This window comes from Diceros bicornis, chromosome 25 (assembly GCF_020826845.1).
Source record: "Diceros bicornis minor isolate mBicDic1 chromosome 25, mDicBic1.mat.cur, whole genome shotgun sequence".
Taxonomy (NCBI): Eukaryota; Metazoa; Chordata; class Mammalia; order Perissodactyla; family Rhinocerotidae; genus Diceros; species Diceros bicornis.
In genome coordinates, this window is record NC_080764.1 from 19,875,071 (window position 1) to 19,902,125 (window position 27,055).

The 27,055-nt window shown below is 42.7% G+C and overlaps 1 protein-coding gene across 2 annotated transcripts in view; it reads left to right on the forward strand.

Annotated features, from left to right (window-relative positions):
- The first annotated feature begins 272 nt into the window (after window positions 1–272).
- NT5DC3 (5'-nucleotidase domain containing 3) overlaps window positions 273–27,055 on the forward strand; it is a 58,361-nt gene continuing 31,578 nt past the window's right edge. The window contains exons 1-2 of one of the 2 annotated variants that reach the window (XM_058568546.1): window positions 273–518; window positions 21,872–22,056. In XM_058568546.1, coding sequence (XP_058424529.1) covers window positions 338–518; window positions 21,872–22,056 — 366 coding nt within the window. In that variant the 5' untranslated portion in view covers window positions 273–337. The remainder of the gene's footprint in view (window positions 519–21,871; window positions 22,057–27,055) is intronic. The other variant, XM_058568545.1, reaches the window with a different exon arrangement.

Sequence of the window (27,055 nt, forward strand, 5' to 3'; positions counted from 1 at the left end):
CGTGACGGGGCAGCCGCCCCACCGCACGGCCACGTCCGCGCGCAGCAGGGTCAAGTAGTGACCGCAGCCAGCTCGGCTTTGGCCCCCGCCGCCCCGGCCCCCGCCCCGCCCTTCCCAGGCCCCGCCCCGCCCTTCCCAGGCCCCGCCCCGCCCCCTCCAGGCCCCGCCCCGCCCCCTCCAGACCCCGCCCCCGCAAGCCCCGCCCCCCGACGGCCGAGGGGGCGGGCCGCGCCGCCACGTGCTCCGACGCAGGGAGCCGCCTGCCCGCCAGTCCGCGGGGCTGAGCGCGGGCAGAGCTCTTGCTCGGGGACGCCACTTGCAGCAGGGCGGCGGCAGCATGGCCACGGCGGCGGCCCGCGGGGTCGGGGCGAGGGCGGCGGCGGCGGCCCTGCGGGGCGGCTGCGGGACCGCGGCCCGGGGGCGCCCCTCCCGGCCCCTGTGCACAGCGCCTGGGACCGCCCCGGACAGGAAGCGCTACCTGTGGGAGCGCTACCAGGAGGCGAAGAGGAGCACGGACGGTGAGTGCGGCGGCGCCCCCGACCCCCGGAACCTGGGGGGCCTTCCCGCCGGGCTGCGGCGCCAGGTCCCCTCCCAGGCGGTCTGCCGGGAAGCGGGCACCCTCGGCCCGCGCAGGTCCCCCGGTCGTGACCCTCGGTCGCCCCCACCCCCCACTGTGGGGGACCTCGCCTCTGCAGTGCCATTGCGGGAGACGCGGAAAAATGCGCCTCTAGAAACTTTACAATTCTTGCCTTTCTCCTTATCCGGAAAGCTGTTTTATAAATTCTTGGGATGTTTTAGCCGGCAGTCTGTACTGGAAGCGCTTTGGGCTCTCCCGGGGGGTCCACAAGACATCGCTTGGGAGGCGGTCACCCTCCCGCACCGTTAGGTATTGTTATTAACAAACAGTAATAATAGTAACAGCCCGAGTCCGGCAGGCGGCGGGTTACCCTGGAGCCGGGCTGCTGGGCAGGTGGCGGTGTCCAGAGGCTGATCTGTTTTCCTTCTTTTTTTTTAGGGGATGGGATAAGATTTGCTGTGTTTGAAATAGGAGGGGTCCGGGATAGGAGTGTTCTGGGCTGTCTACTAACCTCAGTGAGGAGAGGATTCCGGGAGTGACTCCTTTGTGGCCGGGTGAACATAAAGTCAGCTTGGGTCGGTTGTTACTAAGGGAAACGGGGAGAGAGGGAAAGAGAACCGAGTACATACTAGTGCCAGACACAAAGATAGTCTCCCTCAATTCTTCCCATACCTCCAAGGGAGGTGCTGCATCCCCATCCTGTAAATGGGGAAGGCGAGACTCAAGGTTAAGGAACCTGGCCAAGGTCACACCTTGACCTCTGGTCTGTCTCAGCCCCTAACCCACTGTCATGTTGCATGCGCTGCTCTGCCTTCCAGTAGCAGCTGACCATTTGGGAACTGGTGTAAGGCCCAGTGATAATCCATTGGTGCTGCTTCTTTCAGGGAAGATTTAGAATCCTATTTGTATACTGATTTTTTTGGGGGGAGGGGTGGAGGTGGCACATAGAAATAGGGAGAGAACATTTGGAGGGAGAGAACTTTTTGCAGGATCACATTTTCCATCTTTTGGCCAGAAGTCAGTCTAATGAAAGAAGGCAAGAGGCTTATTTTCACCAATTGGAATAATTTTCTGAGGGAACTCAAAGTGGCTTGCAATGCAGGATTCTATGAAATAGGGCTTATTTTCTTGGTTTTCCTTGGCTCAGAGTTTCTTTTGCATCAGTTTTTGAAGTGGTTGTGTGGTATGTTGGAAAGAGGACTGGCTTTGGAGACATTGGAAATGGCAGATCTTAGATGAAAGAAATACAGATCATCTAGCCCAGCTTTTGGGCCAGCAAGGCTTTTTTTTTTAATTGAAATTTTAAATTGAGAGAATTACATGCAGTTGTAAGAATGAATTCAGGGAGATCCAGCACACCCTTTACCCAGTTTCTCCCAATGGTAACATTTTGCAAAACAATAGTACAGTATCACAGCCAGGATATTGACATTGATACAATCCACAGATCTTATTCACAGTTCTCTAATTTTACTTGTATGTGTGTGTATTTTGATCTATACAGTTTTATCACATGGAGGTTCATGTATCCAGCATCACAGTCAAGATCCGGAACAGTTCACTGCAAGGATCCCTCATATTGTCTTTAAAACCACACCCACCTCCCTCCTGCTGCTCCCCTTAGCCCTGGGGCATTATCTGTTCTCCATTTCTAAAACTTTGTCATTTCAAAAATGTTATATAGATGGAATCATACAGTATGTGATCTTTTGGAATTGGCTTTTTTTCACTGAGCATAATTCTCTGGGGATTCATCTGAGTTGTCACATGTATTGTGTCAATAGAGCACTCCTTTTTATTGCTGAGTAGCATTCCATGGTATGGATGTACCACAGTTAACCATTGTTTAACCACAGTGAACCGTTTAACCACAGTTCACTTGTTGAAGGACATCTAGGTTGCTCCCAGTTTTTGGCTATTAGGAGTAAAGCTGCTCTTAAACATTTTTGTACATGTGTTTGTGTGAACATACATTTTCATTTCTCTGAATGCCATGCCATTGCTTGGTTGAATGGTAGTTTCATGTTTTATAAGAAACTGCAGGCAAAAATTTTTGCCTTTCTTGTTTTATGGATAAGGTTTGCCATTTGCAGGCTGTGAGACCTGGGGACATCACAAAGGTTCACTTTCCTCATCTGTGAAATGGGGATGCTGGTAGTACCAGCATCACAGGGTTGTGGCCAAGAAAGAGTGAGTCCATCATGGAAGGTGTTTAGAACAATGCTTGATGAATGAGCCAGCTGAGGCGTTGGTGATAGCGATCAGCCTTGGCCAGAGTTTGGATTTTGGTATGTGATCATCCCAGGGGGATTTTGGAGTATGACAGCTTGAGGGAGATTTTTTTTTTGTGAGGAAGACCAGCCCAGAGCTAACATCCATGCCCATGTTCCTCCACTTTCCACAGGACGCCGCCACAGCATGGCTTGACAAGCGGTGCGTCGGTGTGCGCCCGGGATCCGGGCCGGGGAACCCCAGGCAGCCACAGCGGAACGTGAGCACTTAACTGCTTGTGCCACCAGGCAGGCCCAGCTTGAGGGAGATTTTGAGATGTATTAGCTCTGTGACCTTGGTAGCAAGTTACTTTCCTCTCTGACCTCAGTTTCCTCGATTGTAATAGGAGGATAACGTGTGAGGAGTTTTTTTGTGGGCTTGGCACCCAGCAGATGCTCAGTAGAGAGTAACTGTTGTTATTGGTTATTAAATAACTCACTTTTAGACACATGCTTAGTAAGAGGTGGAGATAGGTTAGTTAGCTCTAGGGTCTGGGTCTCCTTCAGCTTAGGGCAGCACTGTAACTAGCTGGGGGGCCTTGAACAAGCCATCTGATCTGTCTGGCTTTGGTTTCTCTGTAGAATGAGGCCACTGGACTAAATAATGTCTGAGTCTTTTCAGGTGGTACAGGTCGGTGAATCAGGTGTCAGGGTGCCCCATCCCATCTTCACGCCCCCAGCACATGGTCCCTGTCTCCCCCCCGAGAGCACAGGGACTTTGGTTTGACTTTTCCTTCTTCACCCTGTCTGGGGCTGCATCATCTCTAGCCCCCTTGAGCTGAAATCTGTACTAGTGTACGCACTGAACTTGTGTTCATTCACCAAGCATTTACGGAGCATGTAGCAGTGGGCTCGAAGGCTGTTGATTCACAGATGGACATGTCTGAGAGGGTGGGGCCCACAGTGGCTGAGCACCAGCCTGTCCCAAGATTGGGACCCATGTTGCCTGGATGAGGAGACAGATAAGTGACAGTCCAGGTTGGGGGAGATAAACAATGGGCCCCCTGGGCTCTGACATCGGAGCAGATAACCGCTCAGGGATGCTGGGGTGCAGGAAACGCTTGCCGAGGCTGACACTTGAGCTGTGTCTGTAAGAATGAGAGGTCAGAAGAAATGTGATATTCATACCAAAACATACAGATTTTTTTTTTTCCAGTTTACAAGAGGACAACAGAATTTTGTTTTCTCACTTCCTGATTGTTGTTTGCTGGCCATTTGATCTCTTGCCGTAATCCAAACAAACCGATCAGGTGTCTTCCCTTTGAAGGTTTCCCAGAATGAAGCCTGCTCAGGGAAGAGATGATTTTTACTCTCTATTTTACCTTTTCTTTCCCACCCTTTTTTTTTTTAATTTTAATTTTTAAAAAGTTTTTTTTTTTTTTAAATAAGCTTTAATTTTTAGATTAGTTTTAGATTTACAGAAAAATTGTGTGGTTTCTCTAAACCCTATACACAGTTTCCCCTATTATTACCTCTCACAAGACTATGGTACATTTGTCACAATTAATGAACCAATATTGATACATTGTCAATCTGTATCAATATTAACTAAAGTCCATACTTAATTCGGTTTTTAACCTAGTGTCCTTTTGTTCTGCAGGATCCCATCCAGAATAGCACACTACATTAATATTTATGCATCCTGTATCAAACTCCGCTCAAAGAAAATGTTCTTTGTATTTTTAGGGAAAGAAATATTAGTTTAGAACCTTTAGGAAAAATTTCCCATAGAACCGCGGTTCTCACCCAGATTTGGCGGGGAGGGGCAGTTCTGCCCCCTCGGGGACATTTGGCAATGTGTGGAGACCTTTTTGATTGTCTCACCTCTGGGAGAGGGGCTGCTGCTGGCATCTAGTGGTGGCGGCCAGGGATGCTGCTAAACATCCTGCAATGCGCAGAACAGCCCCCGCCACCCCAAGGATAATCTGGCCCCAAATGTCGGTGGTGCCAAGATTGAGAAAGCTTATCCTAAAATGGTGAATTCTAAGAAATCATTGTGCGATTATAATGTAAAGGGATGGATATATTGGGGTGTGGTCTATTTCCTGTTATGCTGCATGTTGTGTGCATCTTTTGGACTTAATCTCTGGCCTGCCCTGTGCTCTCATCAAGTAATTATCGTGTCCTGTTAGGTACAGAATGGAAGCGTCCTACTCCTCCAAGAGGAGTTGCTCCAGCCATACATTTGGAGAGCCTGGTGGATTTTTCCCTCCACTTTAGAAGTCATCTCAGAGCCAGGTCTAGTTAGAACGTTTGGTTCCTTTGCTGGGACTATGAAGTTTATTAAGTTGTGGAAAGAACTGTGGGGATTAGTGTGAAGTGTTAGAAGCTTTTACAGCATGTTGAAGGAGTTTTTCAGAGTTCTTGCTTGAGAGCATTTAATACTCAATCAAAAATTATGTATTTAGTAAGGACTGTGTGTAGCACAATGATGTAAGCTTAGCATGTGTCGAATCAGTGTAAAATGGAAACCCCTCCCTCAAGGAACTGCAGTGGGTTAAGGAGATACTTGTGAGATAATTTTTATATTAGACCAGTGTTTCTCAGACTGTGTTCCACCATCTTCTGAGACATGTGGTTAAAGAAATGTGGGGAAGATGTGTTAAGCTTCTTTATAGGTAGGCTTATCAGAGCTGGTGAATCAGAACCTTTAAGAGACGTGGATCTCCAAGAGGGAGGATGTAGGTGTAGCACTTTCCAAATAAATTTGACCATGGAGCCCCTTTTTTGAGGTAATAGCCCAAAATAGAGGTTCTAAAGAATATACTTCGGGAAGTTTCGGAAATATGGGTAACAAGAATGTATATTAATAATACCCAAAGATGCTTGACTATACAACCATGTGCTTTTTCTATGCAACAGGGATATAGAATAATGGAGTCAGGGATCCTTGGCGAATCTGGAGAAAGCTGTGTATTCTGTCTTTAGAAAAATACAGATTTGTACAGTTACACATAGCACAAGTACACACAAACTAGTTTGTGTATAATTTTAGGGGTTTCTGGAGCATCTCAGTCTCATCTGGTGAACGCAGTGCTCACTTAAACCTCTGTTACCCTTCAGGAGAGTGGGAAGGACTGACATGCGGTGGGAGGTTTATGGAGGTAGAACTCATCATGGAGACTGTTTTCTGGATTAAAATTTGCACGTAAGATCCAGAAGTCTGCCTGGAATGATGACGTGTCTTTGGCCTTTTGCTGCTGAGTGTTGAGTGTTTCTGTAACTGTTGTGAAGGTGGCGGGGTGACCCACCAGCAGAGAGTGAGGGGTTGAAATCTAGAATTCCTTGTCTTCTTTCACTGGGGCATCCTGTGGGGCATCAATAGGAAGCGAAAAGAGATAAAATGTAAAAAAGAAGATGAAATGGTAATTTTGTTGCTAGTCTTTGAAAGTACGTAGAATTAAAATTTTTTTTTAGTAGTTCTCAATCTTGGTGGCACATCAGAATCACCTGGGGAGCTTGTTCAAAACTGGAGATTCCGAGGCCCTCACCCTGGAGATTGTGATTCATCGGCTGTGGAGCGAGGGCCCAGGATTCTGTATTTTCACAAGCTGGGGTTGGAAACCAGTGTTTTATTGAGCTCTTGAAGATGTGGAAACACAGATATCCTCTATGTTCTAGAGTTCTTCTTTTGGATTTTGGCTTTTAACAATCTAGTAGACCAGATAGATAGTCTAAAAACCTTTTTTTACAGGATACTCACATGCTGAAAAATGTACAAAGCACATTCTTTTGACGGCATAGCTGAGCTCTGACAAATTGGAGTCACAGGGACTGAACATGAAGAGTGGGGAGCAGCCCTGACGGTGTCACCGTCCTGGGGTGTGGTGGGGCTTCATTGGGTGTGCCTGCTGGGAAGGAACCCACACGCTGCCTTGGGCCCTTACCCGCATGCTGTCTGGGACTCCTGTGAATCTGGGCCCCCCAGAGCGCTGCCCTCCATGCAGGGAGACAGTAAGGACACTCGTCTCTCTTGGCCTCTGCTCTAGGTTTTTCCTGTGTGTGTGGGGGGGGTTGTGGGTGTCTCCCTGTGACCCTGTAATCACAGGCTAGTCCTCACATGGGTTTGGGTTGGAATTTATTCTGTTTGTGTGGTCTGGTAATCTCAAGCTGAGAAATTAACTAAGAGTGGTCCCGGGGTGACAGTGTCCTGGGATTCCTGATAGAAGCAACGGCAAACTCCTCGTGGTTGAATAGACCTTCAACCCAGGCCCAAATGGAGAAATGGTAGACAGGTGAGTTAACCTAAACAGATATTGACAATATAGAAATCAGTGCAAAAGAGAGCAGGAGAGGAGATAAAAGAAAGATAGAAAAAAAAGGAACTATCGTAAAATGTGGTGGTGGAAGTAATTCCAAATATATCAGTAATCACGATAAACTCAGGTTAAAAGATTGTCAGATCAGATATAAGAAACAAAATCTAGCTGGGTGCTGTTTATAAGAGACATACCCCAAAACAAAGATGCAGAAAGGTTGAAATTAAGAGTGGGAGCAGATAATCTTGGGCAAATGCTAACCAAAGAAAATCAGCAGGTGTTAATATCAGACAAATACTGAAATGGCATTGAAAGGAAAGAATGTTTACTATAGGAAGAATTGCAAAGTACAGTCCATGGGCCAGATCTAGCCTGCTGTCCGTTTTTGTATATTAAGTTTTACTAGAACACAGTCATACCCACTCCTTCATATATATATATATATGTATGTATTTTGCCTCCTTTTGTGCTCAGAGTTGAGTAGCTGCAACAGAGACTGTATGGCCTGCAGAGCCCAAAATATTTACTAACTGGCCTTTTGTAGAAAATGTGTGTTGACTCCTGGACTAGAGCTATGCATATATATCATCATGGATGACTCTCACAAAAATAATACTGAGTAAAAAAGGCAAGTTGCAGATGTATACCAATCATAAAAAGGTTTGAAAACACATAAAAAATGCTATAGATTACTTGTAGGGATCCACGTGTGTGTGGTAAAAATCTAAAGAAATGCAGGAGTGGGCCAGCCCCGTGGCTTAGTGGTTAAGTGCGCGCGCTCCGCTGCTGGCGGCCTGAGTTCGGATCCCGGGCGCGCACTGACGCACCACTTCTCCGGCCATGCTGGGACCGCGTCCCACATGCAGCAACTAGAAGGATATGCAGCTATGACATACAACTATCCACTGGGGCTTTGGGGGAAAAATAAATAAGTAAAATTATTTAAAAAAAAAACAAGAAACAGGAGGATGATAAACACCAAAATCAAGGCGGTGGTTACCTCTTCTGCAGGAGGGGAATGAAGGTGAGGGCTTCAGGAGTTAATTTCCTGAGCTAGGTGGTGGGGATGTGGGTTCCTCTGTATTATCTTTATACCTTGCTTTGTGTCTTAAAAACAGCATGATACATTTAAAAGTCTTCTTTTGTTTAGGTGTATGATATTGATGATCCTGTGGCCACAGGAAAAAGTAGCAGAAAGGCTTGAGAGAGAAATATGCCACATAATAATTTTCACATTTTCAGGTAGGAAAGAAATTCCTAAATTAGGAGAGAACCAGAGGGGCCCCGAGTGGCCATAGAGTCCAGTCCTCTGCTGGCAGAAGGAATCCCTTTTCCCATAGCCCTTGTTAGTGACTATCTGGCATCTGCTTGAATTTGCCATAGGATCGCAAGGCTGCCAATTTTGTTTTGGATGGCCTGAGTCACAGAGACTAATTCTAATTCCCCTCCCATATGATGGCTGCTTAAATACGAAGATGGCAATCATACGTCGTCACTGCCTCTCCACTTTGACTTCGTTGTTTTGTTTGTCGATATCCCTTTGTTGATACTTGGTCCTCACCACGGGAAGCCACCTGTGGTCTGATTGGTTCAAAGTGGAGGGAAGCAATCTGTTGTTCCCTGGTGAGCGTCGTACTTCTGTTAGAACACCTTAAGAGTCCAGTGTGGGTTAATTTGTGTGAAGTTTCCCATCAGCTGGATCCTGACTGTGTCATTCCTGTATTGACGAGATCTATTTTAGAGGAAGGAAAAAAGAAAAAAAAAAAAACCTTTTGTAACACTTCTAATTTCCTAAATGTTAAAAAAATGCGCTTAGCCGGTTGAAGAAGAGGAGCACTCTTTCCCCCAATGCTTCTTTATATGCCTGTCACACATTTGCAAGTGCTTCAAAGAAAATGATAGTTTTTATTTTTACTTTTTAAAAATGTTAGATACTGCATGTTATGTAGTTGAGATGGTGCAGAGAGAAGAGAGGCGGAGGTGATTGATCAGGCTGGGTTTAAAGGAAATTTTTGTACTTTAATGGGTTGGTCCTTGGAGAAACTCATCTTTTTCAGTTTACTAGGGTTTTGGGGAACTGTTTTATATAATAAGTGAATGTATAAGATTTTGATATATAAACCTGAAAAAAATTTTAAATTTGTGTTTAGAAATATAACTGTCCAAGTAGATTGGAATGTTCTTTTGCTCCCTTGAGCAGGAAAATCTACTTGAGAAACACAATTAATATGACTATCAACGTTGTTTGAGTATCCATTTACTTAACAAATATTTTTTGAGTATTATCCATGTGCCGGTTACTTTAGCTATAATAGTGAGCAAGGCAGGCATAGCTAGGGTATCAGTTTTCATACTTTTTGCTCTTAGAACTCTTTGACACACTTAAAATTATTGACGATCCCAAAGTTTTTGTTTGTATAGGTTATTCTGATACTGACTGTGTTAGAAATCAAAACCGAGAGATTTTTAAAATATGCCTTTATTAATTTAAAATAATAAATCTGTTACCTGGTAACATAAGTGACATACTTTTTATGAAAAGTGACTAATTTCTAAAATAAAAGAACTTTAGAAGGATGTCATGGTTTCACATTTTTGCAAATTTCTGTAATGTCTGGATTAATAGAAGACAGCTGGATCCTCAGATCTGATTCTGCGTTCAGTCTGTTGCAGTATCAGACATCATGTGGCCTCTGGAAAGCTCTGCTGTACATTAGTGAGAGAACAAGAGTGAAGAAGGCAAATAATCTCTGTATTATATTCTTATCGCTCCTGTAACAAATTACCACAAATTTCGTGACTTAACACGAATTTATAATCTTGTATTTCTGGTGGTCAGCAGTCAATGGGTCTCACTGGGCTAAAACCAAGGCATTCGCGGGACTGCATTCCTTTCTGGAGGCTCTGGTAGAGAATGTTTCCTTACCCTTTCCAGTTTCTAGAGGCTTCTCACGCTCCTTGGTTTATGGCCCCTTCCATTTTCAAAGCCAGCAATGGCCGGTTGGTCTTTCTATATCACATCACTCTGACACTGAGTCTTCTGCCTTCCTTTTCCACACTTAAGGACCCTTGTGATTACATTGGGCCCACCTGGATAACCCAGGCTACTTTCTTTAAGGACAGCTGATAAGTAGCCGTAATTCTGTCTGCAACCTTAGTTCCCCCTTGCCATGTAGGGTGACCCATTCACAGCCTCCAGGGATTAGGATGTGGATGTCTTTGGAGAGCTGTTATTCTGCCGACCAGATTTTAGTATTATTATAAAAATAGTTTTGACCTCAAAGATCCCCTGAAGGGGGATGGGGGACGGACATGGAGGGTTTCCTGGATTATGCCAATCTAGGAAAAATATTAATTGAATGGATGAGTAGAGAAATGGACTGGCATTTATGAAGCATCTGTTATGTGCCAAGCACTCTGCCAGGCATTCGACCTGCATTTTATTGTTTGATAGCTGTGCGACCTTGGACCAATTACTTCTCAGCCTTATTTTCTCATCTGCGAATTGGGAATAGCAGTATTTACCTCATGGAGTTCTTGTGACGTTAATTAAGATAATGAAAAGTGCCCAATGCACTGCACATGGAAGGCATTGATATTTATTCCTTTTCTACTTCCTCTGTATTTCAATGAAAAACTCTTGATAGTTTGCCTAGTATTTGGTCTTTTGATATGATTAGATTTTCTAAGAAGTTTTTCCCTTGAAACAAATTTCCTTTTTTTTTTTTTTTTGTGAGGAAGATCAGCCCTGAGCTAACATCTGTTGCCAGTCCTCCTCTTTTTGCTGAGGAAGACTGGCCCTGAGCTAACATCCGTGCCCATCTTCCTCTACTTTATGTGGGACGCCCCCACAGCATGGCTTGACAAGTGGTGCGTCGGTGCTCGCCCAGATCTGAACCTGCGAACCCTGGGCCGCCAAAGTGGAGCACGCGCACTTAACTGCTACGCCACTGGGCCAGCCCCCCAAATTTACTTTTCTTTAGAGCAGTTAAGTTTGTTTTTTATTAAATGACTTATCCTAAGATTAGGTTGTCATTAAACCATTGCTGTGTATACAGTTGGCCTTCCGTATCCGTGAGTTCTGCATCCGTGGATTCAACCAACCGCAGATTGCGAGGTCTATGATGGATGGTTGTGTCTGTACTGAACACGTACAGACTTTTTTCTTGTCCTTATTCCCTAAACAATACAGTACGTATGACAGCTATTTACATAGCATTTACATTGTGTTAGGCATTATAAGTAATCTAGAGATGATTTAAAGTATATGGGAGGATGTGTGTAGGTTGTATGTAAATACTACGCCATTTTATGTAAGGGACTTGAGCATCTGTGGATTTGGGTATCTGCGGGGGTCCTGGAACCAAGCTCCCTCGGATTCTGAGGGACGACTATAATTTTATTTCAAATGTAGTTGTGTGTAGTTTTGTATTTGGAACTTTAGATGCATACTGAATTTCTTTTTTTTTTTTTGGCTGAGGAAGACTGGCCCCGGGCCAACAGCCGTGCCCATCCTTCTCTATTTTAATGTGGGACGTGGGACGCTTGCCACAGCATGGCTCGATACACGGTGCGCAGATCCGTGCCCGGGATCCGAACCTGCGAACCCCGGACCGCCAAAGGGGAGGGCACGAACTCAACCACTACGCCACCGGGCTGGCCCGAGCATACTGAATTTCTATGGAGCAGTCAGAATTACAGATATTACTTACAGAGTAATGAAAGATGTAATTTTAACTTTCGGTGGAGGTAGTATAAATGTCATATGCATTATTTATTCAGATGAGTAATTCTGTTTGTCGTGGATTGATTTTCCCTGGAGGTGATGCAAAATATCTAAACTAATGGAAGAATGAAAGCTTCTTTTTAGATGAATAGATGCAATAAAAATGACTTTTGAGTTGCTGCTCCTCAGGGGGCACTCCCAGCCCTGTGTTAAGTCCCTCTCATCTCCACCTGTCAGCATGCCATTTCTCCTTCTCCCTCACTGCCTGTGATGTTGCTCACGACAGAGTTGGTGCGTACTATTTTATTTATGTATAATCCCTGCACAGTGCCCTGTATGGTGTCTGGCATATAGTAGGTGTGCACTAAGTGCTTATTGAAAAAATTCCTGCCAGTTGAGTAAGTGGGAAACCAATTTACCAAAATACTACATGCTGTATGATCCCATTTATAGAAAATTCTAGAAAATGCAAATGAATCTGACCAAAAGAGGAACAGCAGTTGCCTGGTGATGGGCAGGGGTGGAGGGAGGGGAAGGGATAAGATTCAAAGGGGTGCAGGAAATGTTTGGGGATGTTCGATATGCTCATAATGTTCATGGGGGTGTTAGCTTCACAGGTATATCCATGTTTCAGACCTCATCAAACGGTATACTTTGTGTGCAATTTATTATACATCATTTGTACCTCAATAAAGCTATAAAATGAAAACAAAGAAATAAGGGAAGGGCTCTGGTTTAGCCTAGCTTGAGGCAGGTGCCTACCCAGGTGGTAGGCCTCCAGGAGAGGTCCAGCATGAGGCCGGTATTCTACCCTGGACCAACAACGGCGGCTGGAGAGGTGGGACAGGGTCCTGGAAGAACCCAGAACTTCTGTTTTTAGAGTTGGGGAAGGGTCATTTCTCATCTAAGAGTTGGGGTGTGCTGGGCAAGGAACCCTATAGATGTTCATCTTCGTTGTGAAAAGGATACCTTGGACACTTGGTGTCTTCTGTTGTGGAGACGGTGGGGGAGATGTAAATACTGCTTCACCCTAGAAACAGAAAGTCCCTATACTTTTTTTCATGTATTTTTAATCTATATATATACTTTTAAAAGAAATTTTGAAACCTAGTTGTTTTCAATCTGTATGTAAACTTTTAAAAGAGAATTTGAAGCCGTGATAAATAAATATGAAATAATTCATAAAATATTTTTAATATTAATGAATATTCATGAAATATATGGGTATTATGAAATATAAGCACACGTTGAGCTTTGGTCAAATTAGGGAAAAACAAATATTTTTAAATCTGCTCTAACTTTTGTTGATGTAGGAACATAGAAATACATTACAAAGAAGTAAACGTGACCTTGAGCTGGTAATCTCGCCTCATCCTCATTTTCCTCCTCTGTAAAGTGGGGATAATAACTAGCATTCGCATTAAGTGAGGTCCATGTGCGTTGCCTCATATGGTGCCTGGCACACAGCAGATGCACATAATTGTAGCCTCTAGGATAATTTGTCCATTGGGAGCTGGGAGATGCACAGAAAGCTTGTTGGTGGTATGTGGGGGGAGAAGGGAGGCTTTTCCTCTTTTTGTGAGCTCTGAAATTCTCTAGAAAAAAATTATTTCTGTCTCCCTTTTTCCTCCCCTTCCTTTTCTTCTTCAGGGACTTCATATCTGTATATTCTTTTTTTCTAGAAGAACAGCTTGAAGTATAGGACGTACACCAAAAAGAAAAATCCTAATTAATTAAAAATGAAATCTTAATGTCTCTAGGATTGTGGTTTGCATTACCAAAAAATTGAACTTAAAGGATTTTCAGGTGCATTTCAGCTTTTCTTACTGATCATATTCTTGTTAGACGTTTTGGTTCCTGAGTTCAAATGTCTGAGATGTACGTCTGCTCCAAAGGGAGCATGTTTTCCCCAGGTTTTGCTTTATTAATGTCACTGTAAGGATTTCTTTGTATATAAATCTTTTTTTTTTTTTAATAATTTTATTTATTTATTTTTCCCCCAAAGCCCCAGTAGATAGTTGTATGTCATAGTTGCATATCCTTCTAGTTGCTGTATGTGGGACGTGGCCTCAGCATGGCCAGAGAAGCGGTGTGTCTGTGCGCGCCCGGGATCCGAACCCGGGCCGCCAGCAGCAGAGCGCACGCACTTAACCACTAAGCCACGGGGCCGGCCCTGTATATAAATCTTTATCCACATCTCTGACTATTTCCTTAGTGTAGATTCCTAGAAGGAGATTTACTGGGTCAAAGGGTATGAATATTTTTAAGATGATCTTGATCCTTATTGCCAGCGTGCTTTCCAGAAAGCTCGAACTGATTTATATTCTTAAGCAGCAAGGAGTGAGGCTGCCCTGTTCCTAGCACCAACTCTGTGTTCTGTTGCTAAAAACAAAACAAGAATAGAACCCCCCTAAAACAACACCTACAAATAACAACAACAATAGCCACAAAAACACCACTGCAATCTGAGAGGGGGGAATGGCATCTTACTTTTATTCCTTAGCCAAGGAACACATGCTTATTATAGAAAAAAACGTAAATGAAATACAGTAAAATCGTTTGCAGTTCCACCTTTGAGAGAGAGCTACTGTTAACTAATTGTTTTAATTTGCTTTTTTTTTAATAATTATAATGGTTGGACATTTATGTTTATTAGCCATTTAATTTCCTCTCTTGTGAGATATATCTTATCTTTTTATTTATTGGATTTGTATGGATTTTTTATATTAAGGATATTAGTCCTTTGCTGTTTATCTTTTAATTTTCTGTCCAATAAATAACCCTTCCCCCCAAATTATTGTTTTTGATATTTTTGGGTATACAGATGTTTAGAAGTTTTATGTTGTAAATCTGTCGATGTTTTCCTTTTGTGATTTATTGTATTGCTTTTACATTTCAAAAGTTATGTTCTATTCAGAGGTGAAATCAATATAATCTGTGTTTTTCTTTTAAAAATGTTTTTAAATAAATTTAACTCTTCGATAGACATGGTGTTTGTTTTGCAGTATGGTGTGAAGGAAAATCTTGACATTCTTTTCATAAAGCTAACCAGTGTTTATTTAGTTAGACGATGAGACTGGATATTCTAGGCAAATTTAATTTGTTGGTACTCAACTACAATATATTGTAGAGAACACAGAGTAGTAGATTACCCATCTTGTTGAAAATAGGGCATATGAAGGAGAATTTAAGATTGGAAAGGAGTATTAAAGTCTAAATGGGGACTGCTTTTGATGCCAGGTTAAAAAGTTAAAACTTGTAGGCAGTAAGAGTTTAAGAACTTTGAGTGGCTAAATATCTTTGAAATGAACTTTTAGTTAGGACTTCTTCAGCTGCAAGCAATAAAAAACCCAACTCAAAATGATTTAATATAAGCAAAAAAATTTTTAAAGAAGAAATTTTATGGGCTTGTGTAATTGAAAAATCCAGAGGTAGTACTGGCTTCAAGCATGGCTTGATCCGAGTTTAGGTGATGTCATTGGGTGGCTTCCGTCTGTCTCTTGACCTTGCTTTCTTCGTATTGGCCTCTTTTTCAGGTTCCTAGAAGTGGCCTCTCACATTTCCAGATTTATATCCTCTTAGGTCCAAGTTTGGAAGAAAAGAATGCCTCTTTCTTGAGATTCCCTTACAAATCCAGAAATTTCCTTGATTGGACTCATTGGTTCACTTTGGCTGATGGTGATTGGCTAGAGGGGGTCCCATGCCTGCCCCAGGCTAATCAGCATTGGAAAGGGAATCCAGGTGGTCTGTTTGACCAGGCCTAGGTCACATGCTCTCCTTCTGGAGTTGTAATGGATCCTCACCGAGACCATACAGTCTGAATGTTGGGGAGGGGCAGATTCCCAAAGAAATTCTGCATACTAAAGAAACAGGAGGCGTATCAGTCAGGTTATTCCAGGTTATGCTGCAGTGACAAGCAACACCAAAATCTCAATGGCTTACTACAGACATCTATAACCAAAGTTTATTTCTCACTCTTGCAAAGTCTACTGGGGCCTCAGGCAACTCTCCAGGGCAGTTGTCCTCCATTTGGTAGCTTAGCTTCTAGGCTTCCTCTATCTTGTGGTGTTTCCATAGCACATGTTTCCATGATAGCTACAATAGGGGAAGGGAGTGCTCTGGTCTGGAAGTGATTCATGTCACTTCAGCCCACAGTCTGTTGGCCAGAGCTGGCCAGAGCCAGGGGTGTGAGGTAGAGGGAGACTGTAATCCTCCCCGTGTGTCTGGAAGGAGAGACAAACTGAATGTGAGTGAGCATGAGATGGCAGAACCACCCTGGGGGAGTACCAACAACCAGTGCCCACAACCATTGCTTACCACAGGCTGCCTTTAGGACCTCAGTTTGTCAGACCCATCCCCTGTGCCCCTTCTGTCTTTATCTGACTAGTTCCTGGGTTAATGCTGAGAGCAAGTAGTATATTTGGTAAACTTTTAGAGCTTTCCAGTGCTGGGTACCCAAGGGCTGAGTGATAACCATGTTGCCTTTCTGAGGACATTGGGAATATTCCTTGACATGACTCAGGCCGTGGATTTCTACTTGGCACTGTCCCCACACGCTGCTCTGTTAGGCTTGAGGCCTTTATTAAGAGAGAGTCATTTAGCATTTCTGAGCATTGAAGGGGATGAAGTACTTGGCAAAAATTGTTTTCCCAAACTCAGATCTTTATGCAGTTTAAAAATATTTCCTTGAATAGGTGCAAAACGTCCAACTTCTATACCTAAGTTCTGACTTCATTTGTATTCTCTGTCAATAGTAAAGATGAAATTTAGGCAAGGAAGGAATTCTTCTGTGGTAGTCTTAAAAAAAAACAATATAGAAAATGCAGTGGCCGTGGAAAGCAGTATGGCGGTTCCTCAAAAAATTAAGTCAAATTACCATATGATCCAACAGTTCCGTTTCTGAGTATATACCCTAAAGAAGTGAAAGCAAGGCCTCAAAGAGGTATTTGTACACCCATGTGCACAGCAGCGTTATTCACAATAGCCAAAAGGCGGGGGCAACCCAAGTGTCCCATTGATAGATGAGTGGATAAACAAAATTTAGTACATACATACAATAGAATATTCTTCAGCCTTCGAAAAGGAGGAAATTTCTGCACATCCTGCAACATGGATTAACATTGAGGACATTATGCTACATAAAATAAGCCAGTCACAAAAAGACAAAAAATACCATAGGAGTTTTCTTATATGAGGTACCTAGAGTAGTCAAAGTCATAGAGACGGAAAGTAGAATGGTGGTTGCCAGGGGCTAGGGGAAGGAGGAAATGGGGAGTTATTGTTTAATGGGTACAGAGTTGCAGTTTTGCAAGATGAAAAGAGTTCTCGAGATGGATGGTGGTGGTGGTCGCACAACAATGTGAATGGACTTAATGCCACTGAACTGTACGCTTAAAGATGGTTAAGATGGTAGATTTTGTTATGAGTATTTTACCACAATAAAAAAAGAAAAAAAACAAAAAAAACCCAGCAGGCTTATGAATTTTTCCTGTAGGTTGTTGACCACATTTCCCAGTGCTCCATGGGATTAGCAGACGAAAAACTGGGAACTGCTGAGTGCCCGTGAGTTCCCCGTCGGCCGCACTGTCCCCTGAGAGCTCGGCTTCCCGCTTGCGGTGGCTGCGTTGGCGCCGGGCTCCGGTCAGAGCCGTCTCTGCACTTCTTTGTACTCATTGTGTAGTCTTGCTGTCATCATCCCTTATGTGCAACGGAATTCACTTTCTAAATGTGTACCCACTCTTGTTTCTGCTGTGGGAAAGTGCGTAACTGACTCGTCAAGGGCCCTTCCGTTCGTGCTTTAGAGTCTGCAGTCTTGACAGGTCGTTTCCCTCTTTGTGAGTGGTTGGCATTCTTCTCTCTTGCCTTATAATTATTCGTTTTCTTCTTAGCACTTTCTTGAAGTGGTTGCATGGGGTGTTGAGATCCCTTTTAAGCTTCTGATATTCCTCCCGTTTATTTTGAGTGATGACAAATGAAACAGCCAGGCTTTCTGGGAATGGTGTTATATGAGTAACGCACCTCGGCTTTCCCTCCAGCGGGGATTCCTGGGCAGCTTTCGGAGATGTGCTGTTCGTGATTTTCCATCGTGGTCGTGTTTCCTTGAGGGCTTCACATATCCTTCTCAGGTAGTAGAAAGGGAGATAGACTTTATTGCCGACACCGTTTCTAAATATAAATTTCTAATTTAAACGGGCTGTTAGAACTTCCCTTGCAAAGGTCATTTGTGAAAGTAGAGCTTTGGGTCACTCTGTAAGTGATCCCGCTTCACTTACTTCGCAAGGACAGGGCCGTGTGAAGGTCATATTCAGAAAATAGCATCCTCTGCAGTGGCCCATGGATTATGTAAGACCAGGAGATCTTTGGTGTCGGATGCCAAAGAGCTCGAGACTGCCGGCTTCTCCCTTCCTTAGGACTAGTTCTTGTGAACCGTTTGCCTTCAAGTTTCTTAAAATGTTACTGTCTGTTTGCTGTCTTCAGATTGGTCTTGTTTGCAAAAGAAAAAAAAGCCAAGGTTATTGTCTCATTGATTTTGACAAAAGAAGCTAATGAAGAAGGGGAATTGTTGGTGTATCTCGACTCTTTGGATTTCCAGTAGACTCTGCCATATCTAGGTTGTCAGTGGGAGAGAAATGCATTCCTTTGCCTGGATATTCTGTGTGGGGATGTAAAGGCTTGGTTTTAAGTTAGTGTAATATGACAGCTTACCTGGTGATCATGCATAGGCTTCAGGGGTCAACCTCCCTGAAATTTTCTGCAAAATCTGTATGTACATTTTTCTGGAGAAAGGATTCTGTAGTCTCTGTTAGGTTCTCAGGGAGACCCAAGCCCCAAAGCTGTAAGGACCCTTCTGAAGTGCTCAGAATACCGCGTTGCGGCTGGCACAGTCCCCTGAATGGAGCTGTCACCCTGCGAAAGTAGTACCTTTTGGGTATTTCAGGTGCTTACCACAGGGTCTACAGTGCTCCCCCTGCCCTTCTGCTCACTTCTTTCTGACCAGGTATTTCACACTCAGAAGGGCAGGGGGAGCACTGTAGACCCTGTGGTAAGTACCAAAATGGTGAAAGATTGACTCCATTTTATTTTGGAAAAAATGCACCCTTCTCAATTGCTTGTTGATTCCCATGATCCTGGGCAAGAGACTTAAGAGCATAGATTCTGGGCCAGACTTCCTGGGTTCAAATCCCAGCTCTGCCATTTAGTGGTTGTGTGTCCTTCAGCAGATTATGTAAGTTCTGTGTGCCTCTAGTATCCTCATATATAACATGGGGATATCATAGTATTTGCTTCATAAGGTTGTTGTAAGGATTAAATGAGATGATATGCTTAGGATAGCATATAGTACATGGTAAGTGCTTAATAAATATTAGATCTTATAGTGGAGTCAGGAGGTTGTCCTTAGTAACATAAAGAGTAATAAAATACGGACAGTTGGATTTTAGTAGTAAGACATCGTTCGATTTTTGGGTGCATGTGTTGGTTATTTTGTATCTATCTCCAAAAAGTCACCTCTTTTCAGCATTTGCCTACTTTATGAGCTGTTTCAAGTAAATTTTGGTGCACAAACATCATAAAAGGTGAAAGAATACTGTCACATATCCTTTTAATAAAATAGGGTGGTCTGTTCTTGTCACAAAATATTAGATGATGAGATTCTTATTAAATGGCTCACTGGATGAGAATATCGCATTTCCTTTTTGTCTTTAGAAATGTATTGTGCAGTCCTTGATCCTAGATTTCCTCTAGGATATGGTGAGTGAAGATTCATAGTTTGAGATTTTGCTCATGTGATCAATTTATCCATTATCGTTAGAGCCTAGAGAGCTGCTCTCGGTCTCTTTGTGTTCATCTAATAATTGTGAAATGTCCTGCTCTGTCAGTTTTATTCCTTTTGCTCTTATGGATGGAAAATTAAAAATTATGAATGAGATGATATTCATTCATTTAGCTTTCCATGAAAGCTAAAAAAAAATGACCGCAAAGATGGTATCTTCAGACCTCTTGTCTGCCTTCTTGAAGACGATGTAATACTTTGGGCAGTGCAATGAGGAACCTGAAGGATGATGTCGTGGTGATGATTTATTTCACATTGCACCATCTTAGACGATCTTCTGTCAGTCTCCTCCTTTCTTAATTTAGTCTTTTTAAAAAATCATAGGTGGGAATAGTTGATGAGTAATGATGAAATCATTCCTACAATGATAAAATAGCAAAATGTTTCAAGATGTCAGAAAAATAAGATCACTAATATCTCATATTGCATTTTAGATTTTTAAAAGGGTCCAGTGGACTCATGGAAATTGTAAGGTAGAATGAGTTTTTGGAAGACCTCCAAGAAAGAATGAAAGTCATGAAACAGCAATCCTTACAAATAGGTAGCAGTGCTCAAAAAAGAAACTCAAAACTGACTTTGGGGGCCGGCCCGGTGGCTTAGCGGTTAAGTGTACGCACTCCGCTGCTGGCGGCCCGGGTTCGGATCCCGGGCGTGCACCGACGCACCGCTTCTCCGGCCATACTGAGGCCGCGTCCCACATACAGCAACTAGAAGGATGTGCAGCTATGACATAGGACTATCTACTGGGGCTTTGGGGGGAAAAATAAATAAATAAAATCTTTAAAAAAAAAAACAAAAAAAAAACTGACATTGGATCCAGGGGACCCTGATGGTATGCTGGGGGTTGATCACACTTTTAATAAACCATCTGAAATAAATAATCTGAAAGGCAAAGATTAACATATGAAGATGCTCATTATAGTGTTATTTTTTTAAAATAGGAAAAAACCTGAATGTATAACATAGAGTAATAGGTTGATTATGGTACAGTAATATACCAAAATCTTATGTACTGGTTTAAAATTATATTCTCAGAAAGTCTGTAATGATGGGAGAATACAATCATGATAGAATATTAAATTTAGAAAGCACAGTACAAAGCTGTGTATACAGTGTGAGGTCAACTATGTAAAATATATAGTCACGTACTGGCTGCATAACAACGCAAATATGACGATGGTCCCATAAGATGAGTACCGTATAGCCTAGGTGTGTAGTAGACTGTATCATCTAGGTTTGTGTAAGTACCCTCTATCATGTTCACACAATGATGAAATTGCCTAACAACACATTTCTCAGAATGTATCCCTGTCACTAAGTGACGCATGACTGTACTTAGAACAATATTGGCAGCAAATACGTAAAACGTTAATAGTTTTTTTCTGGGTTATGAGATGATGTGTGATATTTAAATTATCTATACATTTCTGTATCTTCTAAAATCTGTAACTAGCATGTATTATTTTTTAAATAAAACAAATCTTTGTGATGTTGAAGCAAATATTCTTTTTTAATAACAGTTTTATTAAGATATTATTTACATACGGTATTTGACCTTCATTAAGTAGTAGATAATAACAACAATAAACAAACACATAGGGACAGAGACTGGATTGGTGGTTACCAGAGGGGAAGGGGGGAGGGAGGAGGGTGAAAGGGATAATTCGGTACATGTGTGTGGTGATGGGTTGTAATTAGTATTTTGGTGGTGAACATGATGTAATCTATGCAGAAATAGAAGTACAATGATGTACACCTGAAATTTTTACAGTGTTATAAACCAATGTTACTGCAATAAACAAAAAATTAAAAAAAAAAGATATTATTTACATACAATTCACCCACTTAAAGTCTCTCATTCAGTATATTCACAACCGCTGTTCAGATATCACCATAATCAATTTTAGAACGTTTTCGTATCCCCAAGAAGAAACTCTATACCCGTTAGCAGTCATTCCATTTCTCCCCTTCCCCCCAGTCCTAGGAAACCACTGATCTACTTTCTGTGTCTATGATCTGCCTATTCTAGACATTTCATGTAAATGGAATCATACAACGTATAGTCCTTTGTGACTGCCTTCCTCCACTCAGCGTAATGTTTTCAAGGTAAAGCAAATCGCTCTTGCACTTTAGTTTACTCATTTTATTTAGGAATCATGCTACCCGTATTTGTTGCATGGTATAATGTATTTTTTTCTTTACTTCTAGAATTGGTTCCTTCAATTATGAACAACTTGTTGAATCCAGATGCCATTTTCTCAAACAATGAGATGAGCCTGTCGGACATTGAAATCTATGGCTTTGATTATGACTACACCTTGGTGTTTTATTCAAAGCACCTCCACACACTGATATTTAATGCCGCTCGAGACCTCCTCATCAATGAACATCGGGTGAGAGCATGGGGACCTTTCCGTCATCCTCCCCCTTCCTGTAGACATTTGGAGAACAGCTGTGAGCTGACCTGGTCTCGTGCCTGGCAGATAGACGCCATTTAGTAAAACAGTGCTGAATGAATGAGTAGATTTTGTTCCATGCCAAATGACTCTATCTGAAAGATAGTTTTTTTTAAACCATTTTATTGAGGTACATTGCCATGTGAAAAGCTGTACAGATTTAATGTATACAACTCGATGAGTTTGGGGATAAGTATACACCCATAAAACCATTACCCCCATCAAGGTTTTAAACTATCCATCACCTCCCAAAGTTTCCTCCTGCCCCCTTTATTATTATTATTGTTATTTTTGTGTGTGTGTGGTAAGAACACTTAATATAAGATCTACTCTCTTAGCAAAAAGTATATAATACAATATTGTTAGCTATAGGTACTGTGCTGTATAATAGATCTCTAGAACTTATTTATCTTGCATAACTGAAACTTTGTACCCAGAAGATAGTTGTTTTTTAAAAAAAATATTTAGATGTCTCTTTGACAAAAGACTGTCCAACGCATTACTGGAGATTCAGCTGAGATGTTGGCACGATTGTTTCTTGCAGAGCAGATGTAGTTTCTCCCAGGCCTGATGAAGGGGCAGCCTGTTGAGTTCCTTTTAAAAGGAATTCTTCAAATGATAGGCGGTGTTTTACCCTCATCACTGATTTGAATTGTGTTCTTATGTAAAGATGTTTGAATGTCTTCTGATGCATAGTATTGTCAAGAGCTTATAATAAGGAAGGAAAAAAGAAACACTCAAAATCAAACGTTCTTTTCTCTAGTCTAGTTTGAGTACACATTGCAGGAACCAGGATGAGAAGCATCCTCAGAGGTCGTCTGGACTAGTGCCCTTTGTGAACCCTCCCCTCCACCCCCCACCCCAAGCATCCTGAAAACGGCAGCTCGAATCTCCATCTCAGACTGGAGTGCCTTACTCCTGGAGGCAGTTCTGATTTTTGGGAAATTCTTCCATGGGTTGAGGAATTCTGCCTTCATATAGCTTTCTCCATTGTTCTCTTTTCTTCATTCCTTCATTCCAGTTGTGTAAGCAGATGAATTATGCAGCCCCCTGGTGGAGGCCTCTGCAGGCATCTCGACAGAGAGCTAGGGATGTGTAGAGGATGCTGGGAACAACTTTCTCTGCCTGAGAGAATCGGAGAAAACAACAGAGAAGGTGCTACTTCATTGGGGTCCAGAAGGAGTTTGTCAGCAAAGGTGGACTGGGGTGGGTGGAGTGGGTGGGTGTTGAGTAACCCAGAAACCCAAATCATGGAAACTCATGTTTTATTCTTGACTGCCCAAGTAATGGCCTGGGTATTGAATAGAGCAGCCATTATGCCCACCAAGACTTCTCTTTTCCCGGGCCGATCATTCTTGTTCTTTCAACCATTCTTATTTGTCCTGTTTTCTAGTCTTTTCCTCTTCCTGGTCACCCTCCTTTGTGTGTGCTCTGGTTTATCCCTCTCAGATGTGAGGCCCTGAACTGAAGATGTTACTGCAGGTCAGGTCTGACTAGTGCAGAATAGAGGGAGACCATCACCTCTGTGCAGCCAAAGTTTCCATTAGTTTTGGATCCTCACCATTTGATCCAGTATATTTCCTGATCCCCTTAGCTTTTGATTATCAGTGGATTTAATGAGCAACTCATTTTGTCCTTATTCAAAATGCAGAAATGGCATTTGCCAAAAAATAACCTTCCTTTCTGCCACTAAGCCAATGGCCAGCTTTCTTTAGGAATGGCCTCTTTGCTAGATGTAAACTCATCTAGCCACTTGCCATCCAGCTGCATTTCTCCATTTGTTCAGGAGATTCTCTCCTCTTCCAGTTAACCCCTGATCCTTTCCCTTGGCTGTGAGGATAGATGCAGAATAAGAACTAGGTGGTCCTGCCCTTGCTCTCCCATCTGCCAGCCCACACCATCTCTCCATCACCCCGCTGGGGGTGTTGTGTTGGTGCAGGCATTCTAGTCCCAGGTCGTCTGCAGCGCTTTCTGTGACTGCGATACCACTTATAAAATGAGGGTCATAACACTAACAGCACCGTCTGTTGATTGTCTGCCGGGTGCTGAAAACACAGATTCTAGAGCCTGACCACTGGGGTTCAGATCCTGGCTTTCACCACTTATTTCTTCAGTGATCTTGAGCAACTCACCTAATTTCTCTGGGCCTCAGTTTCCTCCTCAGTGAAATGGGCTCAGTAACTTTCCCCACAATGTTATTGTGATAATTAGATGAGTTAATTTATGTAAACTGCCTGGGGCATAGAAAACACTCAATAAATGTTAGCTATTACTATTGTTATTTCTAATCTGCATGACAACCCTGCAAATAGCTATTGTCTGTTTTACAGATGAGGGAACTGAGGCTTATAAAGTGAAGCCAGTAGTTCAAGGCCACAAGACCAGTGGGAGGCAGAACCAGGATTTGAACTTAGATCTGTTTCCAAGGTGCAAATGCTCTCTCATTTATTCCACGTTGCCCCTTGTGGGACTAATAACACCTTTTGTTTCTACTCTATGGGTTTATTGTTCATATGAAAATAAATATTCATGAAGATAAAAAATTTATGAAATTTGGGGAAAGAGAGACGAAATAGTTCTGGGGAAAAAAGGTACAATCGGTATAATTAGAAAACCTTCTAGATTTAAGATCATTGAAATTTCATTCCCTGTTTGTTGCTTTGATAAAAGAAGTATGTCATCACACTAATTATATCAGGCATATTAATAGAGTCAATTATGCTTGTGCAGATTTTTCTCCTGCTTTGGATTTGAAAGTAATTCTTTCAAGATGCTGCTGGAAGCATTGAGTTTGGTGCCATTTCTCCTGGCAAGACTAAATGTACTTGTAGAGATGGAAAGGCATCTGCTCTTGAGATGCACAGTCATAGAACAGTAAGTTTGCAATTTAGCATCTTCCCAAAAAGCAAATCTAAAAGTTGCAGCCCTTCTTAATTACTCTTTTTCTTTTTTTTTTTACAAGAACAAATTTTTACAAAAATGGAAATAAAAAATATTGGATGGTAACTGTATCTGTATTTTCATTTCTTACGTCCACCAAAGGATACAAAGGGAGGGTTAGAATAGTTCCTGTATACATACCCTACACCTGGTTTCCCCTAATGCTAACATTTTACATTATTGTGGTACATTTATTACAACTAAAGCACCAATATTAATAAATTATTATTCACTAAATTCCTTACTTGATTCAGATTTCTTTAGTTTTTATCTAACATCCTTTTCCTGGTCCGGGACCCGTGGTCCGGGACACTACATTGCATTTAATTGTCACGTCTCCTTAGGCTCTTCTCGGCTTTGACAGTTTCTCAGACTTTCCTTGTTTTTGATGACTTGGACAGTTTTGAAGATTACTTGTTGGGTATATTTTAGGATGCCCATTTCCTGGGATTTGTCTGATGTTTCTCTCTTGATTAGACTGGGGTAGTGGGATTTGGGGAGGAGGACCGCAGAGTTGTAAAGTGCCATTCTCACCAGTCGTGTCCAGGGTTCATACCATTGACGTGACTTATCACCGATGGTGTTGACCTTGATCATCTGGCTGAGGTAGGGTTTGTCAGGTCTCTCCACTGTAAAGTTACTCTTTTCTCTCTTTGCATGCTGTACTCTTTGGGAGAGCATCACTCTGTGCAGCTGTGTGCTCTCTTCACTCATTCAAAAGGTGTCCTGACTCCATCCACTGCTCACCTCCCCCACTGCCACCATCTGGTCCAAGCCACCATCATCCCACCTGACGGTACAGTAGCCTCCTGCCTGGTCTCCCTGCTTCTATTCTTGCCCCTTAGTCTGCTCTCCATTCGGCAGCAAGAGAGAATCTTTAAACATTAATCACGTCATTCCTGGACTCAAAACCCCTCAAGCTTTGCCATCACACTTGGAATGACAGAGCAGGCCTCCCAGGCCCTCAGCTTCCTCGCAGTCTCTCCTCCCACCTGCCCTCATTCTGCTCCAAACACACCAGCCTCCTTGCTGCTTCTGGAACCGCCAAACACGTTCCTACCTCTGGGCCTTTGCACTTGCCATTTCCTCTGCTTGAAAACATCCTTCTGCCCCCAGGCAGCCTGAGGCCTTGCTCCTCTCTCCCTTTTTTTTTTTTTTTTCTTTTTGGCTGAGGAAGATTCACCCTGAGCTAACATCCACTGCCAATCTTCCTCTTGTTTTTTTTTGTATGTGAGCCACCACCACAGCATGGCCACTGATAGATGAATGGTGTAGGTCTGTTCCTGGGAACTGAACCTGGGCTGCCGAAGTGGAGCATGCCAAACTTAACCACTAGGCCACTGGGGCTGGCCCCTCTCTCTCTTTTTCTTTATTTTCAGATCTCTGAACCCTTGTACTACCTTTTCTTCATAGTACTTATCGCTACGAGGCACTGTAGCGATACTGTGTGTTCCTTTGTTTATTTATTTATGGTCTGCCCCTCACAGCAGAATGGAAGCATCTTAGGGACAGAGACTGTGTCGGTTTTGTTTGCTACCATATTCCCAGGCCCTGGCACAAAGTATATGCTCAGTAAACCTCTGACATCTTCACTGAATTCTGCGGTTAAGTGAGAGTATCGTGCTTCATGTGGAATTGCCACTCTGGTGCCGGTCATTTTGCCCAAGCTTCATGTTTTGTGTGGGTTTCGCAGAGCTTGTTTTTATGCCCTTCTGCCCTGCCTGGAATTAGACTTATAATTTAGGCTACTTTAAATATCAAACTGAAACCTCTGAACAATGGATATATTTATGGGCATCTGGACCTCAGGAACTCAGGCAGTTTTGTAATGTAGAGGTTACTAGCTGTGTCCAGAGCTCTGTAATTAGCCAGGAAGAGGGCACACAGCCAAGCTGCAGAACTGTAGGAATTACACATGGGGAATTCCTGGGGTCTCTGCAGTATTTTAGTATTAACTTTGCTTGAAGCTGAAAGGGACCTTTCTGTAGCATTTTCT